The 21490-nt window shown below is 47.5% G+C and overlaps 2 protein-coding genes across 9 annotated transcripts in view; one reads left to right on the top strand and one right to left on the bottom strand.

Annotated features, from left to right (window-relative positions):
• LOC119170408 (E3 ubiquitin-protein ligase TRIM33) overlaps positions 1–10132 on the bottom strand; it is a 143721-nt gene extending 133589 nt beyond the window's left edge. For 6 of the 8 annotated variants that reach the window (XM_075875818.1, XM_075875827.1, XM_075875819.1 and 3 more), the window contains exon 1: positions 9753–10132. In XM_075875818.1, the coding sequence (XP_075731933.1) occupies positions 9753–9933 (181 nt within the window). In that variant the 5' untranslated portion in view covers positions 9934–10132. The remainder of the gene's footprint in view (positions 1–9752) is intronic. The other 2 variants (XM_075875831.1, XM_075875844.1) reach the window with 1 other exon arrangement.
• A 639-nt stretch (positions 10133–10771) lies between these two features.
• Positions 10772–21184, top strand: APC4 (anaphase-promoting complex subunit 4). Its single transcript, XM_037421561.2, has 3 exons — positions 10772–10966; positions 12621–12867; positions 18755–21184. Exons 2-3 carry the CDS (start codon positions 12627–12629, stop codon positions 20845–20847), a joined length of 2334 nt encoding a protein of 777 aa, XP_037277458.2. The 5' UTR covers positions 10772–10966; positions 12621–12626; the 3' UTR covers positions 20848–21184.
• Positions 21185–21490: the final 306 nt, after the last annotated feature.

Below are 21490 nucleotides of genomic sequence, written 5' to 3'. Positions count from 1 at the left end.
AAGTTGGGTACATGTGAAGCTAGCGAAATGACCGCGAGCACACCATGAGGATATGACATGTAGTGATGACTTACAAGGCATATGCATGTCATGATTTAGCCGTTAAGTCCAGCCACTTATGTTCGTCATGCAGTCGTGTCATACCATATCAGTCTTGCAATATGTCATGTGAACGAAACCACCACAACAGCAGCAGCAAGAGCATGGCATGTAAATCACGACATGCATGTCATGACTTTCATGTTGCGACTAGTCACCTATGCTCGTCATACAGTCATGTTATGCCATGAAAAGTTTGGCACAGATCCCATGGTCGAAACGGCCAGGAGAGTTAAAAGTCGTAGGCGGCTAGATAGACAGATACGGTCAAAGTCCCCGAAGTTCGCTAAGAAATGCCTCGCATTTAATAAACGTTTCTATTATGAGCTCCGGCTCCTCTGCTCAACTTCTCTAAGGCCTGGCTGGTCCTGGTCTTATAGGTCAACCTACAAATACCCAGCCGATCTGGCGGGTTGTCAAGTACTCCTACAGGCGCAGAAGACATCAAGCATGCAACGATCGGCTCGGATTACTCATAGGGCTCTACTTTCGGCCGGTGCTTCTTTGGATTGAGATGGCAGGGAGCGGAAAGACGATGCCACCTTCTCGCGTGAAGTCCAACGACTGGTCCCGCGCTATAATGCGTCGCCGAAATATGAACTCGACAAGCATCGCCTTCATTGCTCTAATACCCCCCGAGTACAGAAAGGAGTCCACAGAAACAGTGCGAAGGGCATTCCTGGCGACCTGACTACTGTGCTCAGCTTTTGCTCCAGATGATACTTTTGCAAAGTCACCCGATCACTACCTGACTCTCGCTCTCACTCCTCTTTCCACCACTGCTACCCCGTGCTCTTCTACCTGCCCATTACTCCTGTACGGTCGTGCTCCCGCGAGGATTGAAGAAAATAGTTCGATATTCCCAAGAGCCACTTTTCACGTCTTTTCGGCCGCGACTCCCTTTCATGCTCGCAATTCTTCGTCTTGCAGAACATAGCACCACATCTTTCCCTCTCAAAACCAGCCTCATGTTCTGTCCATGATGCCTTTTACGGCGAATGCAATCACATGGACACTCCAGGCGCACTTTGCCGTCGCCGTGATGCTCCGTATAAAGCCCAAATGCGTACAAATGCCACTGATGGCTGCTCTAGCAGAGAGCAAGCACGCCGCCGGTCTTTAATCGCGCGAAAGGTGCGTAGATACTGAGCCGTGTTAAGTTTGGCCTGGAAATTCGTCTGGGCAGACGCCTTTGTGCGTAAGCCGATCCACTGGGGCGGCTCTCAATCCCTTCGGCGCCCAGTCTGATAGACGCTGTGGACGATTTGAGCAATTATCCAGACCAAGCAACAAGCAAAGGCGAGTTCCCGTCCTTCAAATGCGGGCCCTTTTGTCGTCCCTTCAAGCAGCAGCGTGCCTGATGACCTCGGTGATTCATCTGGCGATGGGGAAGCTGTTGTGACCAGAGCCAGAGCTGACAGGAGAGCGGCACTCCCTTTTAATCACCAAGCCGACCGGCCGACTGCCTATGCTCATCAGGCATTGTACGTGCTAGCCGGAGGACGAGACGTCGTGTCGCCAAGACGCCGTTAACCGCTCGAGAGAGGCCTACAAAGACAGCAACTTCCTGGAAGAGACCGCGGCGGCCACCGCAAATCACCCCGCCAGTTATGCGAGCCGTGCGCCAGACCCTTTGAAGTATGCTGCGTGGATCGTGGGAACTCTCAACTAGCGGCACACACACGACGAGGAAGAGCCCTGCTGGCGCCACCACAGTGCAGTGTTCACGTGGACCGTGCATGCTCGCCCTCCTCACCTGTGTGTGTGTGATTGGGGTTCCATTCGGAGAGGAGGAGCCCAACAGGGCTTAAAACGACGCCGCAGAGTGCTGGACGTCGCTCTGAACTATGTAACGTTCAACCACCACGCTCGTGGTTTGGGAAACACCTAAGCTTTCTTTGCTGTAAATATGTGTAAATAATGCCATAAACATGTGTTTTGTTTTTCGTATCCTTCAACGACCTTCTTCCTTCCCACATCTTACAACTGGTGGCAGCGGTGGGATGCCATCACTTGCTACTTCCTCCTTTCGACCCCAACAGCCGGAAGAGGTGGAAGGGGGGGGGGGCGTACAAAGATAAGTGTGCCTACGCAATCGTGGAGCAAATACTGAAAAAAAAAATGCCTCCACCTTCCCGAAGGGAATCGCGAGAAAATGCGAATGCATCGCGTAGCGTCCATAACGGCGTTTCGCACGTGAGAACCTAGCGTTAGAAGAGTAATGTTTTCTCTATTTTTTGTCTTACACAGTGCAGTCAATACACCGTGCCGTTTGCCAAACGTGGAGTTTTTCTGTCACGAGAAACGCGGTATGCATTTCCGGCTCTAGTAGCAAGAGCGCATGCACGGTTAAAAAAAACTCTACGAAGTGAACAAAACAAACAGCGTTGTCTGCTTGGCGTTTGACAGCGGCGTCTCGAGCACCCATTTCCGGATGTTCTTGAGGCGCCCAGCCAGCGAACGGTCGAGAGTGAGGCGCGAGCGGACGGGAAATTGGTGCTGGGAGGAGAGAGAGCAAACGGCAAGAGAAGGAGCGACGGGGAACTGGACCTACGCTCTCCTACACCCTCTCTCACCACATGTTCCGGTTGCTAGGGGCGAGAATAAGCCACGCGCCCGCAGCTGCTGCTATGGGAGAGGGAGTGATAGCGGAGAGGTAACATCTGCCGGCGCGCGGACAACGCCGGATGCCTGACATAGCCCGAAATGCGTTCGCATTTAAAAGAGGACTAACGGCCATTCCCTCCTCCACATTTCCATTCTCGCCCTTGTTCGACTATACAAGACTATGTCGCGCTTCACCCTTTGCCTTCTTCTCCCTCAACATATTTTCTCATCCCTCACTTTACTACAATTTACATGGTGTGCTACGTTTTGTCCTTCTTTCATTCACTTCCCTTTCTCAACTGTTGCTATACATATTACACTCCCTACCTCCTCAATTTCCTTTCCCAGATTCCTGTTATGCCTTGCTATACATGGATATGCTACGCTTTACGTTCTCCCCTCCTCATCTACTTTGCTAACCCCTTGTTATAAAATGGGGGTAGCATAGCTTACGTTCTTCCCACCTACTCAACCTCACTTTTTTCCCCCTACCTTGTTCTTGATTATTATACATAACTGTGCATTACCAACCTCTCTCACATCACTCTTCACTTCCATTTCCCGCTCGCTATACTATACTACGCAGGTTATGCCATCCCAGGGGCTGCTTGGCAAGCGCCAGGTGGTTGCTAAGGAACGCGCAGTCATCCCCCCCCCCCATTTTCGCGCACCTTATGCGCAACCTCATCCTTAAACAGTTCCACTGATAATAAATGCGAACTTTGACCTACAGCGCGTAGTCACCCGCGTATCTTTAGAGGGGATCAGCAAAATGCTCAGACCAATCTACTTGTCACGCTCTCATCTCAAAGTTTGCACTGGAGCCACAGACAGTGCGTATATATCGCGTCCCTGCACTCGCTGCAAGGGCCACGTTCCTTGAACATTTCGCTTTGTTGCTATCGCATTCACTGGTTTGCCCTGGAAGCGTAACCCCCCTCCCCCCCCCCCCACACACAGATTTTCCCTGGCGGAGCTGAGGCGTGCTGCCGCTCGTACTGCTAAAAATAGTACTGTGTTAGCTGTGACTGCTAAAATAGTACTGTTCTATAAGAACCACCTCCCTCCTATTCAAAGGACCAACCAGAATCGCTGTAATTGAAGGCACACACTCTTTAAGTGGCACCCTAACTCCCAGTAAATGTTCCCTGTTTCGGAACACTGTATGATGTGAATGCACGCTATCGTTTTCCGATCAACTTTAGAGTTTTCTTTCTTTTTAAACTATTGTTATTTGTTGTATTCCTTTTAACTTGTTATTTTTGCTGTGTTCATACTTTACCCACACCCTGTGTGTCCTGGCGGTATACTGATAGATAAATAAACCATTTGTTGTGGATGAGTAACTGAAAGTTCGCGATGCTGACATCCACTCATCAATGACACGCATAACTGGCTAATGAGAAACTGATGAAACAATTTTTCGCCAGATATGCGCTGTCGGCCAGTCACCGGCTGTGCCAACACCACCACCAAGTTTGGTGCAAGATCAAGAGCAGTGCGACTTTTCGGGGAAGGGTAGGCAAAGGACCCCCCTCCACTTAATGGTGTGGCTGTACCAATGTGACATCGCGGCCACTTGGTGATGCTCTGCCATGAAGCGCGCGAAGTCGGTCGGCCTAGACGTCACGATGGCACTGCGACGCCATTGGCTGGAGAAGGCCCTCTGACGGTGAAAGTCAGTACTGCGGAATTACTGACCACTGAAATATTCTGACTGTCACCAAAAAGAACTTGAAAAGTTTCAGCGGTCGCTTTCAACCGGTCTGGTTCCCATATGAAAGCAGAGCTATCCTCGGAATGTCTCCCCCCACCACCCCAAAAAAAAAAAAGATTAAGGTACACAAGACCAAATGAAAACCAGTCCGACTGTTACAAGAAAAAAAAAAGACATTCCTTCACTGTCCGAAGCGCTCCCCGTCAGCAAAGCGAAGGGCGCAATGAAACTGAACAAGTGAAAAGAAAGACGAAAAAGGCGCGTTCAACATTCCAAGGACACCGGAGGGAAGAAGCGGATGGAGCTCGAACGTTTTCGGGGAAAAGAGGGCTAGAAGGAGGCACAATAGCAGCTGCACGCGGTGAGAAAAGAAGAGGGAATCCAGAAACTTGTCGGGTGAACGCGACGAGGAGGAGAAGGAGGGTGCTTCTGTAAAGAACACAACTCGGCAGCCCACCTCGACGGCCCAGGATGAGAAAGGCTTCACTCCTCTAATTTGATCTCCTCTAGCCTCTTTTCCCCTCACCTTCCCCATTCTCCTAAAGACGGTATACCACGTCGTGGCCTCCGATTACTATTCGTGAGCTGCAGGAATAGCGTCTTCCATGGACTTTCTCGAGTCCCCCCTACACCCCATCCCACCAATCTCCCCGGCTACCCCTTCTCCGGCGAGAAGACCCGGAGACGGCGGAGTAAAGAAAAACCTTTTCGGTACCTCTGGCGACGGCTAGTCTTTATCTTTTCTTTTATACACCCAGTACCCATAAGCGGTCTATGAAGGCCAGCAGGCGCGCGCAGAAAGTCGCATGTGTGTGAGAGAGGCACACGGACTGTGCCCGATGCCCCCCGACGAGCAGACCTGCGCACTGTATCCCGCTATGCCACTTGGACAGAAATTTCCACTGCCAAGCCATATGTGACGAAAACGTCTTCTTTTGAAAGGCGCGGTAACTTTTAGCGAAACACGGCAGGCGAACGAAGTGGTAATGAAACTTATTCAGCGAGTGGCCTGTGGAGAGAGGGCCACCTACTTAATATTTTTAATATGTGGCCGCCTACGACATTTAGCTCTCCTGGCCGTTTCGATGAAGGTATCGATACCAATATAGATATGACATAGCATGACGAGCATAAGTGGCTAGTCATAGCATGAAAATCATGACATGCATGTCATGAATTTCGTGGTCTTCCTGCTCTTTCGGTGGTTTCGTTCACGTGACATATTGCGAAACTGGTATGGTATGACATGACTGCATTACAAAGATAACTGACAGACCCCAACGTGGAACTCACGACACCCCTGCCATGTAAGCCATTACTATAACACCACGCTCGCGCTCGTTTCGCTAGCTTCACATATACCGAATGTGGTGTTACGTGACGTCAATGGAAGACGAAGGTATAGCTTGTCATGTAAGAACATGAAAACATACCACGCTCACGATGCGCTCTCGGCCGTTTCGCTAGCTTCACACGTACGAATTTGGTATTACGTGACGTGAATGGACGATGAAGGTAAACGACATGTCCGAACATGATAATCATGTAAATCATGACTACATGCTACACTCATAGCGCGCTCGCGGCCCTTCCGCTAGCTTCACATGTACCTAATTTGGCATGACGTGACGTGAACAGACGACGAAGGTAAATGACGAGTCCTAACATTACAATCAAGACATGCATGTCATGTAAAACATGACTACATGCTACGCTGGCAGCATACTCGCGGCCGTTTCGCTAGCTCCACATACACCAAATCTGGTATCACATGACGTGAATAGACGACGAAGGTAAATGACGCATCCAAACATTATAATCATGACATGCGTGTCATGTAAAACATGACTATATGCTACGCTCATAGCGTGCTCGCGGCCGTTTTGCTAGCTCCATATATACCAAATTTGGCATCACGTGACTTAAATAGACGACGAACGTAAATGACACATCCAAACATTAAAACCATGACATGAAAGTCATGTACGACATAATTTACGTAAAAAAGCAAGAACAAATCAACATTCATGAACAGGCTTCCGAAAATTCTTGAAGTGCTAGAGAAGGAACATTTCCGGGCAGCATATTACAGGCTTCTATAGTTGAAGGGAAAAAAGCTGTATTTGAACATGCCAAGCGGGTGAAAAAGTTGCAATGTTAAGGGCATGGTCACTCCTCGTAGACAAGGATCTGGAAAATTTCAGATGTGATTCTAGAGTGTCGAAACGAGAAGAATTGATGACGTCCCATACCGCCGTAATAAGCGGCATCATCATGGCGTCACTCGAGTGAGGTCGTGACGGAGACTAATCCCAAGGGGCGCCAAGCGAGCGACGTAATAGGGAAGGCGAATCATTTAAGGGGGGGGGGGGGGGGCGTCAACCGAGTGATGTCATGAGGAAGGATAGTCACTAAAGGGGGCGCCAATCACGTGACGTCATGGGGGAGGCTAATCATTTAAGGGGGGCGCCAAGTCTGGCCTTCACTCATCCGTACCTGTGCAGTAATTGTTCTAAGAGCAAGGTTATGTACCGTCGAAAAGCCTAGAGACCTCAGGAAGGTCGTTGCGGAAAGAATACGATCGCTTATTTTTTTTAAAGTTTTGCATCCATATACATAATCGTGCGCAGGCTTCCTCATCTGAGGGGGAGGGGCGAAAGTTCGTGGCAGCGCTAACCCACCCTGTTACACCAGGCTACTTTCGCTCCCCCCCCCCCCCCCCCCACGTGCACACGCCTATGCCCATAGCAAAGCTCGTTTCCTTTCAGACTTGACCAACATGTGGTCGAAATTAGGGAGGGGCTTGTGGCGAACTAGTATTGCAGGTACCAGCCGGTTTTGAGACGCTGTGTGAAATCATGCGCGACCGCGCTGAGTAAGAAACGGTCACATCGAATTAGTGCCGGTTCCCCCTACAGTTTAGTGTGTCCCCCTTTGGCGCGGCTGCCGAACAGAAGCGGGCAGAACACAAAAGAACGCGGCGACAGAACGACTCCCCTGCACCAGCACTGTCAGATAAAACGTCACGGTGGCGGCAATCTGCAGGTTACCCAGGGCCATGCCCGGGGCAGATAACCTGTCTGTGACGTCACGTGCAAGTTAGATTTCATCGAAGGCATTATGCGAACTTAAAAAAAAACGACAACTATTTTTTTATTTGTTGAGCCTGGTTGCACACTTGTCACCGCTCACAATCCATCTAGGGGCGAGGGGGAAGGCGATCACAGCCCCACCCCCCCAATCATCGCTTGCCATCCACCGCTTAACACACATTAGTACAGGTGAGTGGAAACACTAAGTTGTTGGGTTGGTTGATAGTAACTACCAAAAATAAATATCACGACCTTCCCCCCCCCCCTCCGTCAAATGAGTGGCTGGAACCACCCCAGGTGTCGCCACGCTACACAAGGCCGGCACAGTGCCGGAGTTATGATGCGCCTCCTAACTACGTGTATATTTTTTTAGTTTTCATTAGGCTAGGACATTAATAGCGAGTCCAGCGGCGCAAAGGACAATTGGCCACATATAGCACCGGCTGGTGCCACTCTACGCAGAAGTGAAAGGCACTGTTCATTGTGTGTATGTGCAGACATGCCACACACACACAGGTGATTGCACAACTCCAACCCGCCTCTTGAAATAATACTCTGTTCACGTTTCTGTGCCATCGTCACAATTCTGCAGGACCAGAAGGTTCGCACCTGGCAATCAATCGTGATTAGCTGTCTACAATGTCAAATCGCAGGACCGCGCTTTTGTTTTTCCTTTTCCCCGTATCGCACAGCTAAACAGTACAGACACTCGTTTTATCATTCGAGCATGCACAAATCGCACAAATCAAAGAGCATGGGCGCTTGGCAAGCAAAAAGTCGGGCAAGGCATCTATCTGCAGTTTGCCGCAACCTTGGAGTAAAAATATAAACTCCGCCCACCGTAATCCGACACAACAATAAGTTGCATAGATCTTTCTTTCATCTGCGTTCGTTCATTTTCGTGAAGCTAAGCGCTTTTGCCTGTTACGTACTGTTACAGTTGAGTTTGCTATACGAATACACAATTGTGCCGCTAGATTTACAATTAAAAAAAAAAGAACTTATAGCGTCCAGACAAATTTTAAAGCGGTAGCGAGAGGGGGAAGGCGCATCGCGGTTATTCGAGATGAGCTCCAGTTGATTGATTGATTTGTGGGGTTTAACGTCCCAAAACCACCATATGATTATGAGAGACGCCGTAGTGGAGGGCTCCGGAAATTTTGACCACCTGGGGTTCTTTAACGTGCACCCAAATCTGAGCACACGGGCCTACAACATTTCCGCCTCCATCGGAAATGCAGCCGCCGCAGCCGGGATTCGAACCCGCGACCTGCGGGTCAGCAGCCGAGTACCTTAGCCACTGATGAGCTCCAGTTGAAACAGGCTATAAATATTAGGGAGTTTCAGAATAACGTTTGCCCCTCCTAGGTAACAATCAAAGAGACTTTAGCTGTTCCGCAAACTCAAATGCACGGAAACTACACATAACCAGCGTTTGCGGGCCGCATGCTGACCGCACACGCCGCCCGCTATTTCGGATTTCCTGCGGACGGGCCGCAAACAACAAACGGCGGCTCGCGTACGACACATGCGTAATGGTAGCGACCACACCGCAAGGGCTCGCAGTGCGCTGTTCTAAAGCTCTCTATTAATGGTAACTATATGCGTTAAAAGGAAACGAATAAAGAGCACGGTTGAGTGGCGTAGCAGCGTACGAGTAATCCGAAACAGGACGCACAGGAGAGCGCCAAAACATGCGCCGGCGGTAGCAAAGATGACAATCGCGCCGCGTACTCCCCACAAACGGCGCACGTGCCGCTTTCAAAAAACATCGAAATTACCGCCTCCGTTTCGCACGCTCGGCACGCCTCTCGTGCTCATTCGAACGATACCACGCCTCGTCACTTCGCTCGGCGGCGCTCGATCATTCCGTTTTCCAATATACGAACAACACATCAACATCGGAAGGCGCGAAAATGCCGATGCAAGTCGTTACGGAGCACCGGCCAGTGCCAGCCGGTGCAGTGCCCGCGCTGCAAATAATCAGCCTTAATGTGACAGTTCGTCCACTGAAGAAAACGTGAAACGGCGGCCTACCGGCAAAGTAGCCAGCATGGAATAAATCCAAGTCTGCTTTAGCATGTTGTGTTCATCGAATCGAGTGAGCATCTCTAGCGACGATGCTCACTTGAAAAAGCCGTTACATTCCTTCACCCGGTCACCTCCAGCACGCTGAATAAAGGCGTCTTGCGGCAATTAACAAAACAAAAAAAAAGCGATGGAAAAGACCTACTCACCGGTAGGATCTGTCGGGATGCATAGCTTACAGGCGGTGTGCAGACAGGGCAGTAGCTGTGGCTCACTAGTTTCCGAAACGTCCTGCTTGCAAAATACACACTTCGTGTCAAGTCCGGCGTCTTCAGCAGGATTGCCCGTCACCTGTTCGGTGGTGGTCTGTGCGCCGTCGTGTGTCTCCATCTTGGCATCGGTTCTCACAGTTCAAACAAGAACGCACTTATTATCGAAAACAATTCACAGGGAACGTCAGTCACGCCAGGAAAAACATCACCGGACGCATTCGCTTCGCACAGCCATCAAAGCAGACCGAAGCGGCGGAGCACCAAGCCTAGCGCCACAACGAGGGATGTTGCGCCATCTGGATTTTCTGAAAGGCAAGAAGTGAAGCGCGGGTGCCCTGAACCTATCAGGAAGTTCATGCTGCATCAGGCGGCCTCTGATTGGTCCGGCCTTGATGTACTGACGACACGCCAGCCAATCGGCGGTTGCAGTGTGTAGAACAAATTATTTATTTCTGCACGCTCGCTCACCATTCTTCTTTTCTCTTTCTTCTCAGCCCCACGCGCGACGTTTGTGTGTTCTCTCCTAGTTCCCAAAAATATGGGGGATATGTGCTGATATGGGCTCAGAAAACCGTGCGGTGCTGTTAGATTCAACCGCAAGGACTGCAAACAACGGTTGTCCTTTATGACGTATGAGCTGTCCTTTCGTCGAATGAACAGAGGAGAAAAAAAAACAATTAATGAAAGATGACCTGCTGTCATTTTATACAAAAGAAACCGACAAAACAAATTGAAAATGCGAGAATGAGGAGAATAAATGACACTACGAGTTAGGTTGCTTCAGGAATGAAGTTTTCTGACACGCACACTCTAATCTTGCCCGGTGTTTTTCTTCTTTTTTTCGCATTAATTAGTTGGCTGTGGCAGCACTTGAATAATACGGTCAATACATTTCAGGTATTCTGTGACGGTTTCATACTAAGGTCTGTAATGGCGGTACTTTTTTGCTAGCCTGGCAACAACGAAAATACGTTTCTCCCGCACATCTTGGATGCGCAAGTGTGCGCTTGAGCGTTCGCTCAAAGGTTGTTGTTTCATGAATTAGTGTCTTCTATGATCGGCGGCCCATTAATCAACGTGCAGTTTCAGAAAACTGCACCTAAGCCGGAGTGTATGATTGTCGAGCGGTCCAGCGTATCGCCTATGCACAAGTGAGACGTTTACCGTTTCTCGTGCTTTCGGTGGTAGCCGTGTTGTAGGTTGGTAAAGCAATATTACAGAGTAAAAGCTGAGAAGGTGGCGTAGCCTAAGCGTATAACAACAAATGCATGTGTCTCATTCCGCCTTCTGCCCTGCTTTTGCTTCCTTCAGTAAAAAAAAAAAAAACCCAGCCCCTTTCAAGAGCGTGTCTATATTCGCACGACGGTAGTACGCTTACAGTACCATTGCAGTTAAGGCCAATCGCGATGAAAATTTTTCAACAGCGCTTAGCTCCCTGCTGCAGCTCATGTAAAAAAAGTCAATCAAGATCAAGAAATCCTATCTGGATCAGGCCAGATCGTGGTTGTATGTGACACCCGGGTCACGCGTTTGCTTTCGATCGTTCTTGATCCGAATCAAAATTGTGCACCAGTTTCACAAGTTGCGGAGATCGCGGCTCAGTGGGTACGCTACTTGGCTACGGACCCGAATGATGCGAGTTCAATCGTGGCCGCGTTTTGATGGCAGCAGAGTGCTACAAGCCCGTGTATTGTGTGATGCCAGTCAAAATTATCCGGAGCCCTCGGCTATGGCGACACTCACGGCCTAATGAGTTGCTTTGGTGCATTAATTAGACCCCGTAATCGGACCAACCAACATATGTATTGTCATGCTGCGTATCACAGCTCCATGCGCCGCACCGGTGAAGCTGTTTCCCACTTTCATGCGAACACTGAACTGTTACTGTCCATCGGGTTTGATAATTTAACTCAATGTCGATCAATATCCACAGGAACTTTGTTAGCTTCTGGTTGAAATTCAACCATGCTTCAGCTCAAGATTTCTCCATTTTGAGCCAAGCGGGAGTATTTCCAGCTCAAACTTTTTCCATACCAACCTCTCTATCCCACTACCTTCTTTCTACCCTCTCTCTGGATGCCCTCCTACGTGCACATGTTTTCCCTTCCCTTCCTCCATTTTCCAGGTTCAGGGAGAGAGAGAGAGAGCAAAGCATACACGAGTATACTTGACCAATGTTGATGTTCGACTTTGTTGTCATGAGCGCATTGTTATAATGCAATACAAGCACATCTTCATAGTGCTTGTGTTGTGTTTGTCTTGTGTCCCTGTCCTTCAGGTGCTTTATCATTATTAAATAATTATGCTTCTATGGAAAGCAATTGCTACCTTGATGTAGACTAGTCCACTTGTCGAAACATTGGCTCTAGTGACGCCCACTCTTCAACGAATTGCCATGAAATGACATCTTTAGCACTCAAACACAATTAAGATGCACAGCAAGTGGGTCTACATAATGCAATGTGGTTCAGTGCTGACAAGTTCACAGCGATGGCAGACTAGAACACCTATCAAATGCATCCAACAGTTGATGTAATGAATGGCAGCACTGCCTATTTATCCAGGATGTTACAACTAGCCCGAAGCTATTCTTAGTTCACATTCATAGGCTTAATTTGCATGTCATAGGCTATGCAAAATTGAAGACAAAGCCATCAACGATCTTCATTATGTCGGCATTATGCAAGTCTGCGTTATGCTGTCATTTCTGCTAAAACACTTACATATGGCAGATTACAAAGTAAACCAAACTTCCACCCTCCCAAGTGGTGTCTCACCTCCTGTGCTTTTCAATCCACTGTATAGGAGGTGATGGCATCCTTCCGTCAGGTGAATGAGCGACATGTGTCGGCTGAAGTGGAGCTTATGCTGTGGTCACCTCGACTGGATCTCATTGCTCTCGCACTAAAGCAAGGTGATGTGGCACTGCACCGACTCTCATGGAAGCGTGTCTGGCTACGTACACCTCCTGATGGCAAGGAGCATGATGTCGCTGTGTGGAGTCTGGCTTGGAGGCCTGATGGCAAGATACTTGCCATTGGCTATAGCACAGGTGAGCTTCCATGTAGGCAAAACAGGCACTAACTGTGGACGTCCCCACAGCTTCCTCTCTGCATTTTTAATTTCCATTACAATATGTACAAATAAGAAAAAAAAACTTATAAAAAGTGCGGTCACTCAGAGTGACCTATGCGTTACATATTACAGACATGCATGAACCCAGGAGGTGCTGTCTAATGCTGGGAGGACATGTGAACATTACTGCAATCAGATTTTGCGACCTAAAGGGGCACAGACATGAAAATTTTCAGTTGTCATATTTTTTTTTTGTGTGTCGAATAGAAGGCGAAGCCCACAAGAGCCCAGCAAATGTACTGATAAGCATAAGTGCTTGGTGAAAAAATGAATTACAATTTGTTTTCAAATGCTAGCTTCAATTTCTATTGTGCCATTACATCGCAGCGCAGTATAAGCCTCTCGATAGTGCTCGCGTAAGATATTGTGACATTTCCACGGTCGCTCCATTCCTGGATTCGTTTGTGAAGCGCAAGCAGCCGTTATGAACAATTTTATTGGGACACGTCAGGTGTATGCGGGGTAAAGAAATACAACCGCATAGTGTGAATCCCAACTCTCAACAGACTTCCTCATTTGTTATTCTTCACTCTCTTTGCCCTTCCCGTCTCGACATGGTGAGGTAGCTGAGAATGTGAGAGTAGAACTGATTAGGGTAAGAAAACTGCCACTTGTTTGCCTGGCCTTTTGTGGCTTTGTGGCTCCCCTCTTGGTGACTTGCCAAAATAAGTTGAAGGTCCAAGCAAGTAGGCACTCTTCATAGCTGTTTGCTGTGCATAAGCTAAGTGGGCACCTCGTTAGCTTCGGCTGGCGTTGAAGCTAGGATTTCTGGAGAGGATTCCTTTGGCAAAGGACACTACTGCATCTTCACTGCCCATGTGGGCTGGCTCTATCCAGTGACACAACCTCCTCATGACCGCATCTACTGGTGAAATTTTCGTCCCCGCAGCAGAGGCATATCATAGGATGACTAAAGATGTTGCCGCACAGCTTCATGTCATCATGTTGTACACACATGTGGGCGCAATGTGAGCTGCAGGTCGACATGCACCACACATGAACCTGGAAGCTGTGGAAGTATCTTGCAAGGTTTGCTCCTGACATTGTGTAGGCACAGTGCATAGTTACTGCAAGCTATGGATGCCTCCTATACTCTGTGAGTAAAGAACTTTCCGGACATCCTAAGTGTCATACCATAGATCAACCCAGCAGCCCTGCAACCAATGTTCTCTTTTTAAAGTGGACCTTACACTCAAGAGGATAAGGAGGGCCTCCACGCGGTTGTGTTTCTCGGTTGCTCTAAGCTTGGCTTTTAGCTGGTGGTGAAAATGCTCCACGATGTCATTGCTCGTGGGTTAGTACGTCATCGTTTGTATGCGGGAGGTTCCTATGAGCTGACTGGTAGCAGAGAAAAGTGCAGATTCGAATTGTTGGCTACAGTTCATTGCTATTGTAGAGGACACCCTGAAGCGAGTTACCTATTGGTGCAGGAAAGCCTTTGCGATCATTTCGGCGCTGATGCCTGCGATAAGGATGGCCTCTGCCCAGCTTGTGAATTGGTCCACGCAAGTCAACAGGTATGTCTGTTCATAGCGAGGTGGCAGTGGGCCGATGATGTCCACGTGAAGATAATCTCCAAGAACAAACATCAAGCCCACATGTGTACAGGTGGGCCGCTGGTGGCTATATAGTGACATACCTCATGCTGCATCGCAGAGACAACTGACAGGTGCCTCATCTGTTTGTGCAGAATGCGAGCAAAACTGTCTGTGATGGACAGTCCAAAAGAAAATGGCAGTCCCATGTCGCAGTCGCCTGCAACATGGAATTGTTAAAGCGCCTGTTGCAAACATCAGTGAAAAGGCCAAAGTGTAGAAAAATGTCCACAACCAAAAAGGCGAACTTCACCCAAAACGAAAATCTTGGTACAAAGTGGATTTATTCTGTTAAAGCTAATCGGGCTAAAGCTGGACAGAGTGCAGAGATTTGCACGTCAACAGTGCAGCTCTAGAGTCTGACCCACAACAACTTTATCGTCGAACTCGATTGGATGTCATTTCAGCATCTGTGCCAAAGTGACATTTCTCAAAGCACTGATAATGTTAATATTGCCATTATAGGGTTGTTAGTAGAGAAGAAAACTGGGGTCAAAGTTGTTTTTTTTTTTTTTATTTTGCCCCAAAATTGCCGTACGTGACGTCCCGGATTTCAAAGTGTATTTTTGGTATGTTGGTGATATTGACTCAATGGCATCCTGAAACTTGGCATATCTATGGCCCCCTCAGTGTAGAGGGTGCGTGTGTGCCAAGTGCCTATGTAGCTCTAGCCGAGTCGGTTATGGGATGCCCTCCAAGACATAAGATAAAAGGGGTGTGTTCGAAATAAACTGGGACACTTCTCTGCTTGGGACTCAGAGCGTGCATCCTAGTGTCAAATCCTCCCGGTACACTCAGAGGACAGTGTACTTCATTTTTGCTGATTAGAAACTACGCTAGACACAGTAGACGCCACCAAAATCTACGATGTCACGACGTATGGTGCGGGGATTCCAATGTAGCATCACCACCCACATTTTTTTTTGCACATTTTCTCGCTTACCAAGGATCTAGTTGCAGTATGATGGTGATGGTAGATTTCAATGGCCCAAGGGCAACTCGGGCATCTAATTGCAGTAATCGTAATGATTTTGAAATAGTGGAAGAGTAATTCACTCGTGTAAGAAAATTCGTTTCATTAAAGGGCCCTAAACCCCCATAAGTTGAAATTTAGTAGTGGTGTTGCAGTAGTGCACGAGTCTTCAAAGGACACTTAGTCGTGAGAATTTTTTGAAACTGTCCCATAGTAGCGGAGTTACATGTGTCCGATGATCCGAAAGAGGCTCTTGCTCGTTTCACTTTTTCCTTAGTTCATCGCCTCATCTCTCCTCCTGGCTGAGTGCTCTTCCTCTCCATTGAAGAGCCCCGCCGCGGTGGTCTAGTGGCTAAGGTACTCGGCTGCTGACCCCTAGGTCGCGGGATCGAATCCCGGCTGTGGCGGCTGCATTTTCGATGGAGACCAAAATGCTGAGGCCCATGTGCTCAGATTAGGGTGCATGTTAAAGAACCCCAGGTGGTCAAAATTTCCGGAGCCCTACACTACGGTGTCTCTCATGATCATATGCTGGTTTCGGGACAAAAAACCCCACATATCAATCAATCTCCATGGGAGGAGGAAGAGCAGCGAGCGACAAACAATATTGTGGATGATGAAAAAACCGCATGTTGATTTCACAGCGAGCACACAAAGAATGAAAATTGCTAAAAGGCACATAAAGGAGAATGGATTATTTCTTGAAGTTCATGGGACATCTGCAGCTCGTACTGCTGCCACGTATGGTATTGTTTATCATAGCAACATTCTGAACTTAATGCGTGCGCATACTTCAAATACTAAAGAAATTCTATCAGAGGTAGTTTGGGGCCCTTTAAATGCCTTCAATTATTTGGCAGTTCTCCGCAGCTTTTTCAGAAGACAGACTGATTCCCATTCCTGTGCCAACATTGTTCGTGAGGGCATAGAGCCCGTGGCCAGGAAAAGACGTTCCCCGAATCTGTTCCTGCGTTCAGTCCTCGGTTAAACGGTTCTTCCATAGCCTTAAAAAGGTGCACCAAGTCCTTTTACCATGGGAATGGAGGCTTCTTTGCATTGGTGTGGCAGCATGCTTTACTGTAAGCCGTGACAGTTGACTGCCCGCACCGGTATGGAGAAAAAGGTCCCCAAGCCTGGCCCTCCCCAGAGTAGACTTTAGGGGGTTTTGTAAATGTGAAAAAACGCTGGATTTCTTCACAGTTCCCCCTGCACATGAGAAACTACCTGTCCAGCAGTCACTGTTTTGCCAGAGCATAAAAATTTCGGTTATTGTAGTGAACCATTTCACCATAAGAAAAGCTTGTACAGCTGTCGGTCCTGGTTCTCCCAACCAACTTGTAAGACAAAAGAAATATGGAGTTAATGTAAAAAAGATACAATACAACTTGTTATTCTGTATGTGATAAGTGAGACTGCTGAAACTCTGGTTGGTACTTGTGCTTTCAGACTGCCTATTTTCCTGCAAAATGTGCATACTTGGGAGACCTGTCGAGCGTGCCTGTATATTCTAGCAATAAAATCCACCTGCGCATGCCTGTTCTGTTCATTCTATGGCAATTAATAGTTCTATGGATATTGAATTCTAAAACTGTGGCAGCCCTTTTTTAAAGAATAAGGTGCATTTGCATCAGAAGTTGAACTTCATGTGCTTTATCTGTATTGTTGTTATTATCTGTGCTGGTGTCCCTTATAAATAAGAGACACCGGTGTAAGAGACACCAGTGTGCCTACACTGAAACAAGGTTCGAATTGCAAGTGAGAAGATGGTAAAAGACACCTTATATAAGAAAAAACGTCATGAAGCTAAGGTGCTTCGTTTTGATACAGGAAAACTAAAACGTTGCAGTCATCGCAGGAAGTGAGGCTGTTTATTTACGAACACAAACACATTATTTTTACAAAGCGCAAGGACAAAACAGGTAGCATAAGTACAAAGAAAACAAATAATACGACGTAATAAAGGGTGACAAATTTTTCAAGAAAAGAGTTTGACCATAGCGGTGATGAAGGTGATGGCATATGGTGGGCAGACGCACAAAAGGTGATAGTAGACGCTATGCCATACGCCAGACCCTGTGGAAGGCAGTGGCTAGACGTACTTTGGGTGTTTGCTAGCAAAAGGTTGGTTGTCCTCGTGGAGTCGCTGGTGGGCTTGAATTGTGCGTCTTTGCAACGATCTCAAAGCGCCAGGCACTGGGAAGAAGCTTGAAGCGGTGCCAGGAGGCAGCCTGCTGCTAACCTTCGTCCAAGTACCCGGCTGGCCTAATGTTGCGCCCAGGGCCCTGTCTTTTTCCAGCCGCGTCTGCCCTGCCTCTCCGTTCTTTTTGGAGCCTTCTTTTTTAAACCATCATAGATGGTGCTCATTGGTTGAGTGTCCCTTGCATCACATACAGAAGATGCGGAGTGTCATCACAACTTGTGCACGTCATCACGCTTATAAAGGGGCTCAACTGTGTTAAATCCTGTTTGGTCTTGGCCGTAGGGCTTAACCATTGCCTTCAGAGTGGATACAGCCAACCTGCACACCTTATCGTTATGATATGTTTGTTTTCTTGGCATGCTGCCCATACTGACAAATCGCCTTATTATGGTGTCTTCATCTGCCTCAGGAATTGTTGTGTCACTCTCAACATAGCATTATACAGCAGCGTGTTTGAATTCCAGTAAATTTATATGTTGCATTTGTTTGGTATTGTCCACTGTGGCAAGCTATGAGCAGTGTCCACTGCTATAGTTTGCTGATCTTTCGTATACTACATATGTTGCTTGGATATTGCATAGACGTGAATTAAAACTGTGCAGTGCAAAATTGTTACATAATCTAACATCAGATTGTGTGCTGGCATATATGTTTTATTCTGTTCTTTTCAAGCTGCTTCTTTATTCCATTAATGTACAGACAACTCCATGCTGAAAGTTATGAGTGCAGCTCACAAACTTACACTGATGTTTTAGAAGTGTCCCAGTCACATGTTGAAAAAGTTTACAGAGGCTATTGAAGTACTATTATGTGTCAGTATTGCTTTCTTTGTAGCTTTGTTTCTAAAGCATATATTATTCTTTATAATAACTCTCTTGCTGTTCCTTTTCTGGTTTTTATTGTCAGTTGTAGTAGCATTAGTATTAGTGTCGTAATTTTATTTTTTAGAGGCATAATATAGAAACTGTAGTGCTGCGACTGCCTTCAAACCAAGAAGACTCGGAAAAATCTATGCATTTTAATTTCTTTATTGCAGGGACCATCATTCTCTGCAATGTGGAGAATTCAGACATAGTGCACACGCTAGTTCTATCTGTCGGGGTTACGTGCCTCTGCTGGTCAAGTGATGGCACCACAGCAGAAGACTCCGAACTGCAGTCACGCTTACTGTTCCGCGATTTCTCCTCTGCATACCTGCCAAAGTTACCAAAGCTCAACAAGAGCTATGGCTGCACATCATCAATGAAGTTAATTGAAGAGAATGCGGATGACTGCAAGATGCTCAAGGAACAGGAAGACTTCAACATTCTTGTTGTAGGCCTAGCCAATGGTAGTGTTTCCCTGTATGCATATGGTGTGCTCCTCTGCCTTGACTTTGAAGTGACACTCGGAGACTGTACTGGGGAGCATGCAAAGAAGGTGGTGTCTGCATGGCTGTCAGACACTTTCAGCAAGCTTACTGTCACCATTGAGAGTGAGAGAGATGGCGCCGGCAAGTTCATGTGCCTGCACGTGTACAACATGCCACTGTTGCGAGACAAATGGGGAGAGCTTCGTCTAGTGGCCCTAAAATATGGACAAGTGGCCTCACTGGCAACATACCTAACCAGTACTATAAGCTCCATTAAGGAAACCTGGGAGGACATTCTCCTTGAAGTGGACTCAAAACTTGCCAACTATGCCCAGGAAAAGCGGCGTACGTCCAGTGGCACTGTCAGTGACGATTTTCTTGAACTGCTCATGTTTGGCACACCATCTGATGCACTCGAGAAGTTCCTGGTGCATGACCTCACGGAGAAGGGCCTGAAGAAACTGGGCCACTCCATTGAGCTCTGCTACTCTAATGTTCAGAAGTATGTTTTGAAACAGCTGCAGGGTGTTACGCAGGCCATCTACTTTCATCTGGCCGACCTTCAGGGCATGGCTCGGTGGGAGGACAGGTTTGGAGCCCTGGGACTGCGCAGCGAAGCTGTTACCAATGCCCTTGGATGCACAGGTTCCTTTCTTCTCAAGGTGGCAGAGTTGCTGCAGGTAATTGAAGTGAGCATCCGCAACTTTAAAGCTTTCTTCCGCTGGCTGTATGTGGTCATCCTGCGGCTCTCAGATGACACTGTTCCACCTGAGGTGACCCGCATCTCACAACAAGAGATTGTATTTGTTGCGGAGTTCCTCAAGGAAAACTTTGCAGTGGAGTGGAGCGAGGAGAATAGGTTGTCGTTTAGCCTGGAAAGAGTTGGTCAGTACCTCAAAGATGATCCGTTGGTTTTCCCACTGCCCGCACACCTGAATGCCTGGCTTAAATTTCTGGAGCAGAACCCAGCCGTGCTGAAGTTGGTCATCCCCCACAACTCCAAGAGCTCACTCGTTCAAGAGCACAAACATCTTGAGCAGGCAGCTGCAGATGCATTTGTGGGTATCACGGATGCCCTTAGACCTTGTGTTTCAATGGAGTCGCGCATCATGCTTGCTGCTATGGTGCACCCTGAAAGGCTCTCTGCTCTGTCACATGTGACTTCAAGCAAAGATGACTGCATCTACACCTCGTTTGTACCATGCCGCACTACGGGACAGGACCTCTACTTGGTCAAACACGCGACAGCAACGGGAAACTTTCTCGTGGCCCGGCTTTACTTCCAGAAGTTTCGACACATTGCAGATGAAGGCGATGCAACGTGCTATGTCGTCCTTGATGCTCAATTCTATAATGAAGAGGTTTTGTCAGTTTTGTTGTGCAGGGAAGGAGAACACACAGACTCTAATGTTCCTTTGCTTGTTCAACTGGGCCTCAAGCATGTACAGAACTTCTTCATACCTTTGCAAAGATATGCATCCCATCATGTGGCACTTTCTGACATGGGTATCCAGGCCATTGATGCCGCAAGTTGTCTAGAAAAAATGGACTTCCGAAGGCTAGAGAAAATGCGTGCTGCTTTTTTTGCTGTTAGCGGTGCACGGAACGTTGTGTGTGTGCTGTTTCATTCTCGTAGGCGTGTGCGAACTTTTGAGATGGACGTGGAGGAGGAGGACGATGAAACTGGTGACGAAGATGAAGAGGATAAAGATGCAAAATTTACTGCCGAGAAAAGTATCACTGACTTTCAGGACGATGACAAAGAAAATAGTTTCTGAAGTAAACCTTTGTGTAAATCGCTTGCTGAAGTTTCATCATAAGTTGTGCTGGCGTGTCCAGCCATCTGGCATGATTGTGAAACAGTCAAACCTCTATAGAAAATTAAAAGCTTCATGGTAAGAACTTTCATTCACTTTAGCATAACACAAGATGGCATGAAGATCTTTAGCTTTAGAGCTGCCACCAGGAAGAGAATAAGTATGTTGTAGAATTCCTTCAGCATGGGAACTCTTGTAGAGTTGTTTTGCCTTACTGTGTATCTGCTCTTCGACTTAAAGTCTTGATGTGCAATCATCCAGATGAGCTGGTTTGTAATGAAACTACTCTGAAAATGAATTTATTCTATCTTCTTTACCTTAAAGGGGCCCTGCAACATTTTTCATCGTGGTAAAAAAATGCTGAACATGCAAGCCAAACATAATAGCATAGGCTGCATAGTCATTGTAACCGCCAGAAAAGGCCACCATATGCTTGCGCACATACTCGTGATCTCACTGGAGCTGTGCTGTGCATTAAATAAAAAGAAAAATGGTCAAACTAATGTCGCACGTGACGTAACTTTCCGCCGTGCCATCCCTGCCTGCTTAGCTGACAGCACATTTATTGTAATAGAGGAGAGAGAAAGCAATTATAGTGTACATC

The sequence above is a fragment of the Rhipicephalus microplus genome, chromosome 2 (assembly GCF_043290135.1).
Source record: "Rhipicephalus microplus isolate Deutch F79 chromosome 2, USDA_Rmic, whole genome shotgun sequence".
Taxonomy (NCBI): Eukaryota; Metazoa; Arthropoda; class Arachnida; order Ixodida; family Ixodidae; genus Rhipicephalus; species Rhipicephalus microplus.
Note: the sequence above shows the minus strand (reverse complement) of the source record. Positions and strands in the feature narration are given on the sequence as shown.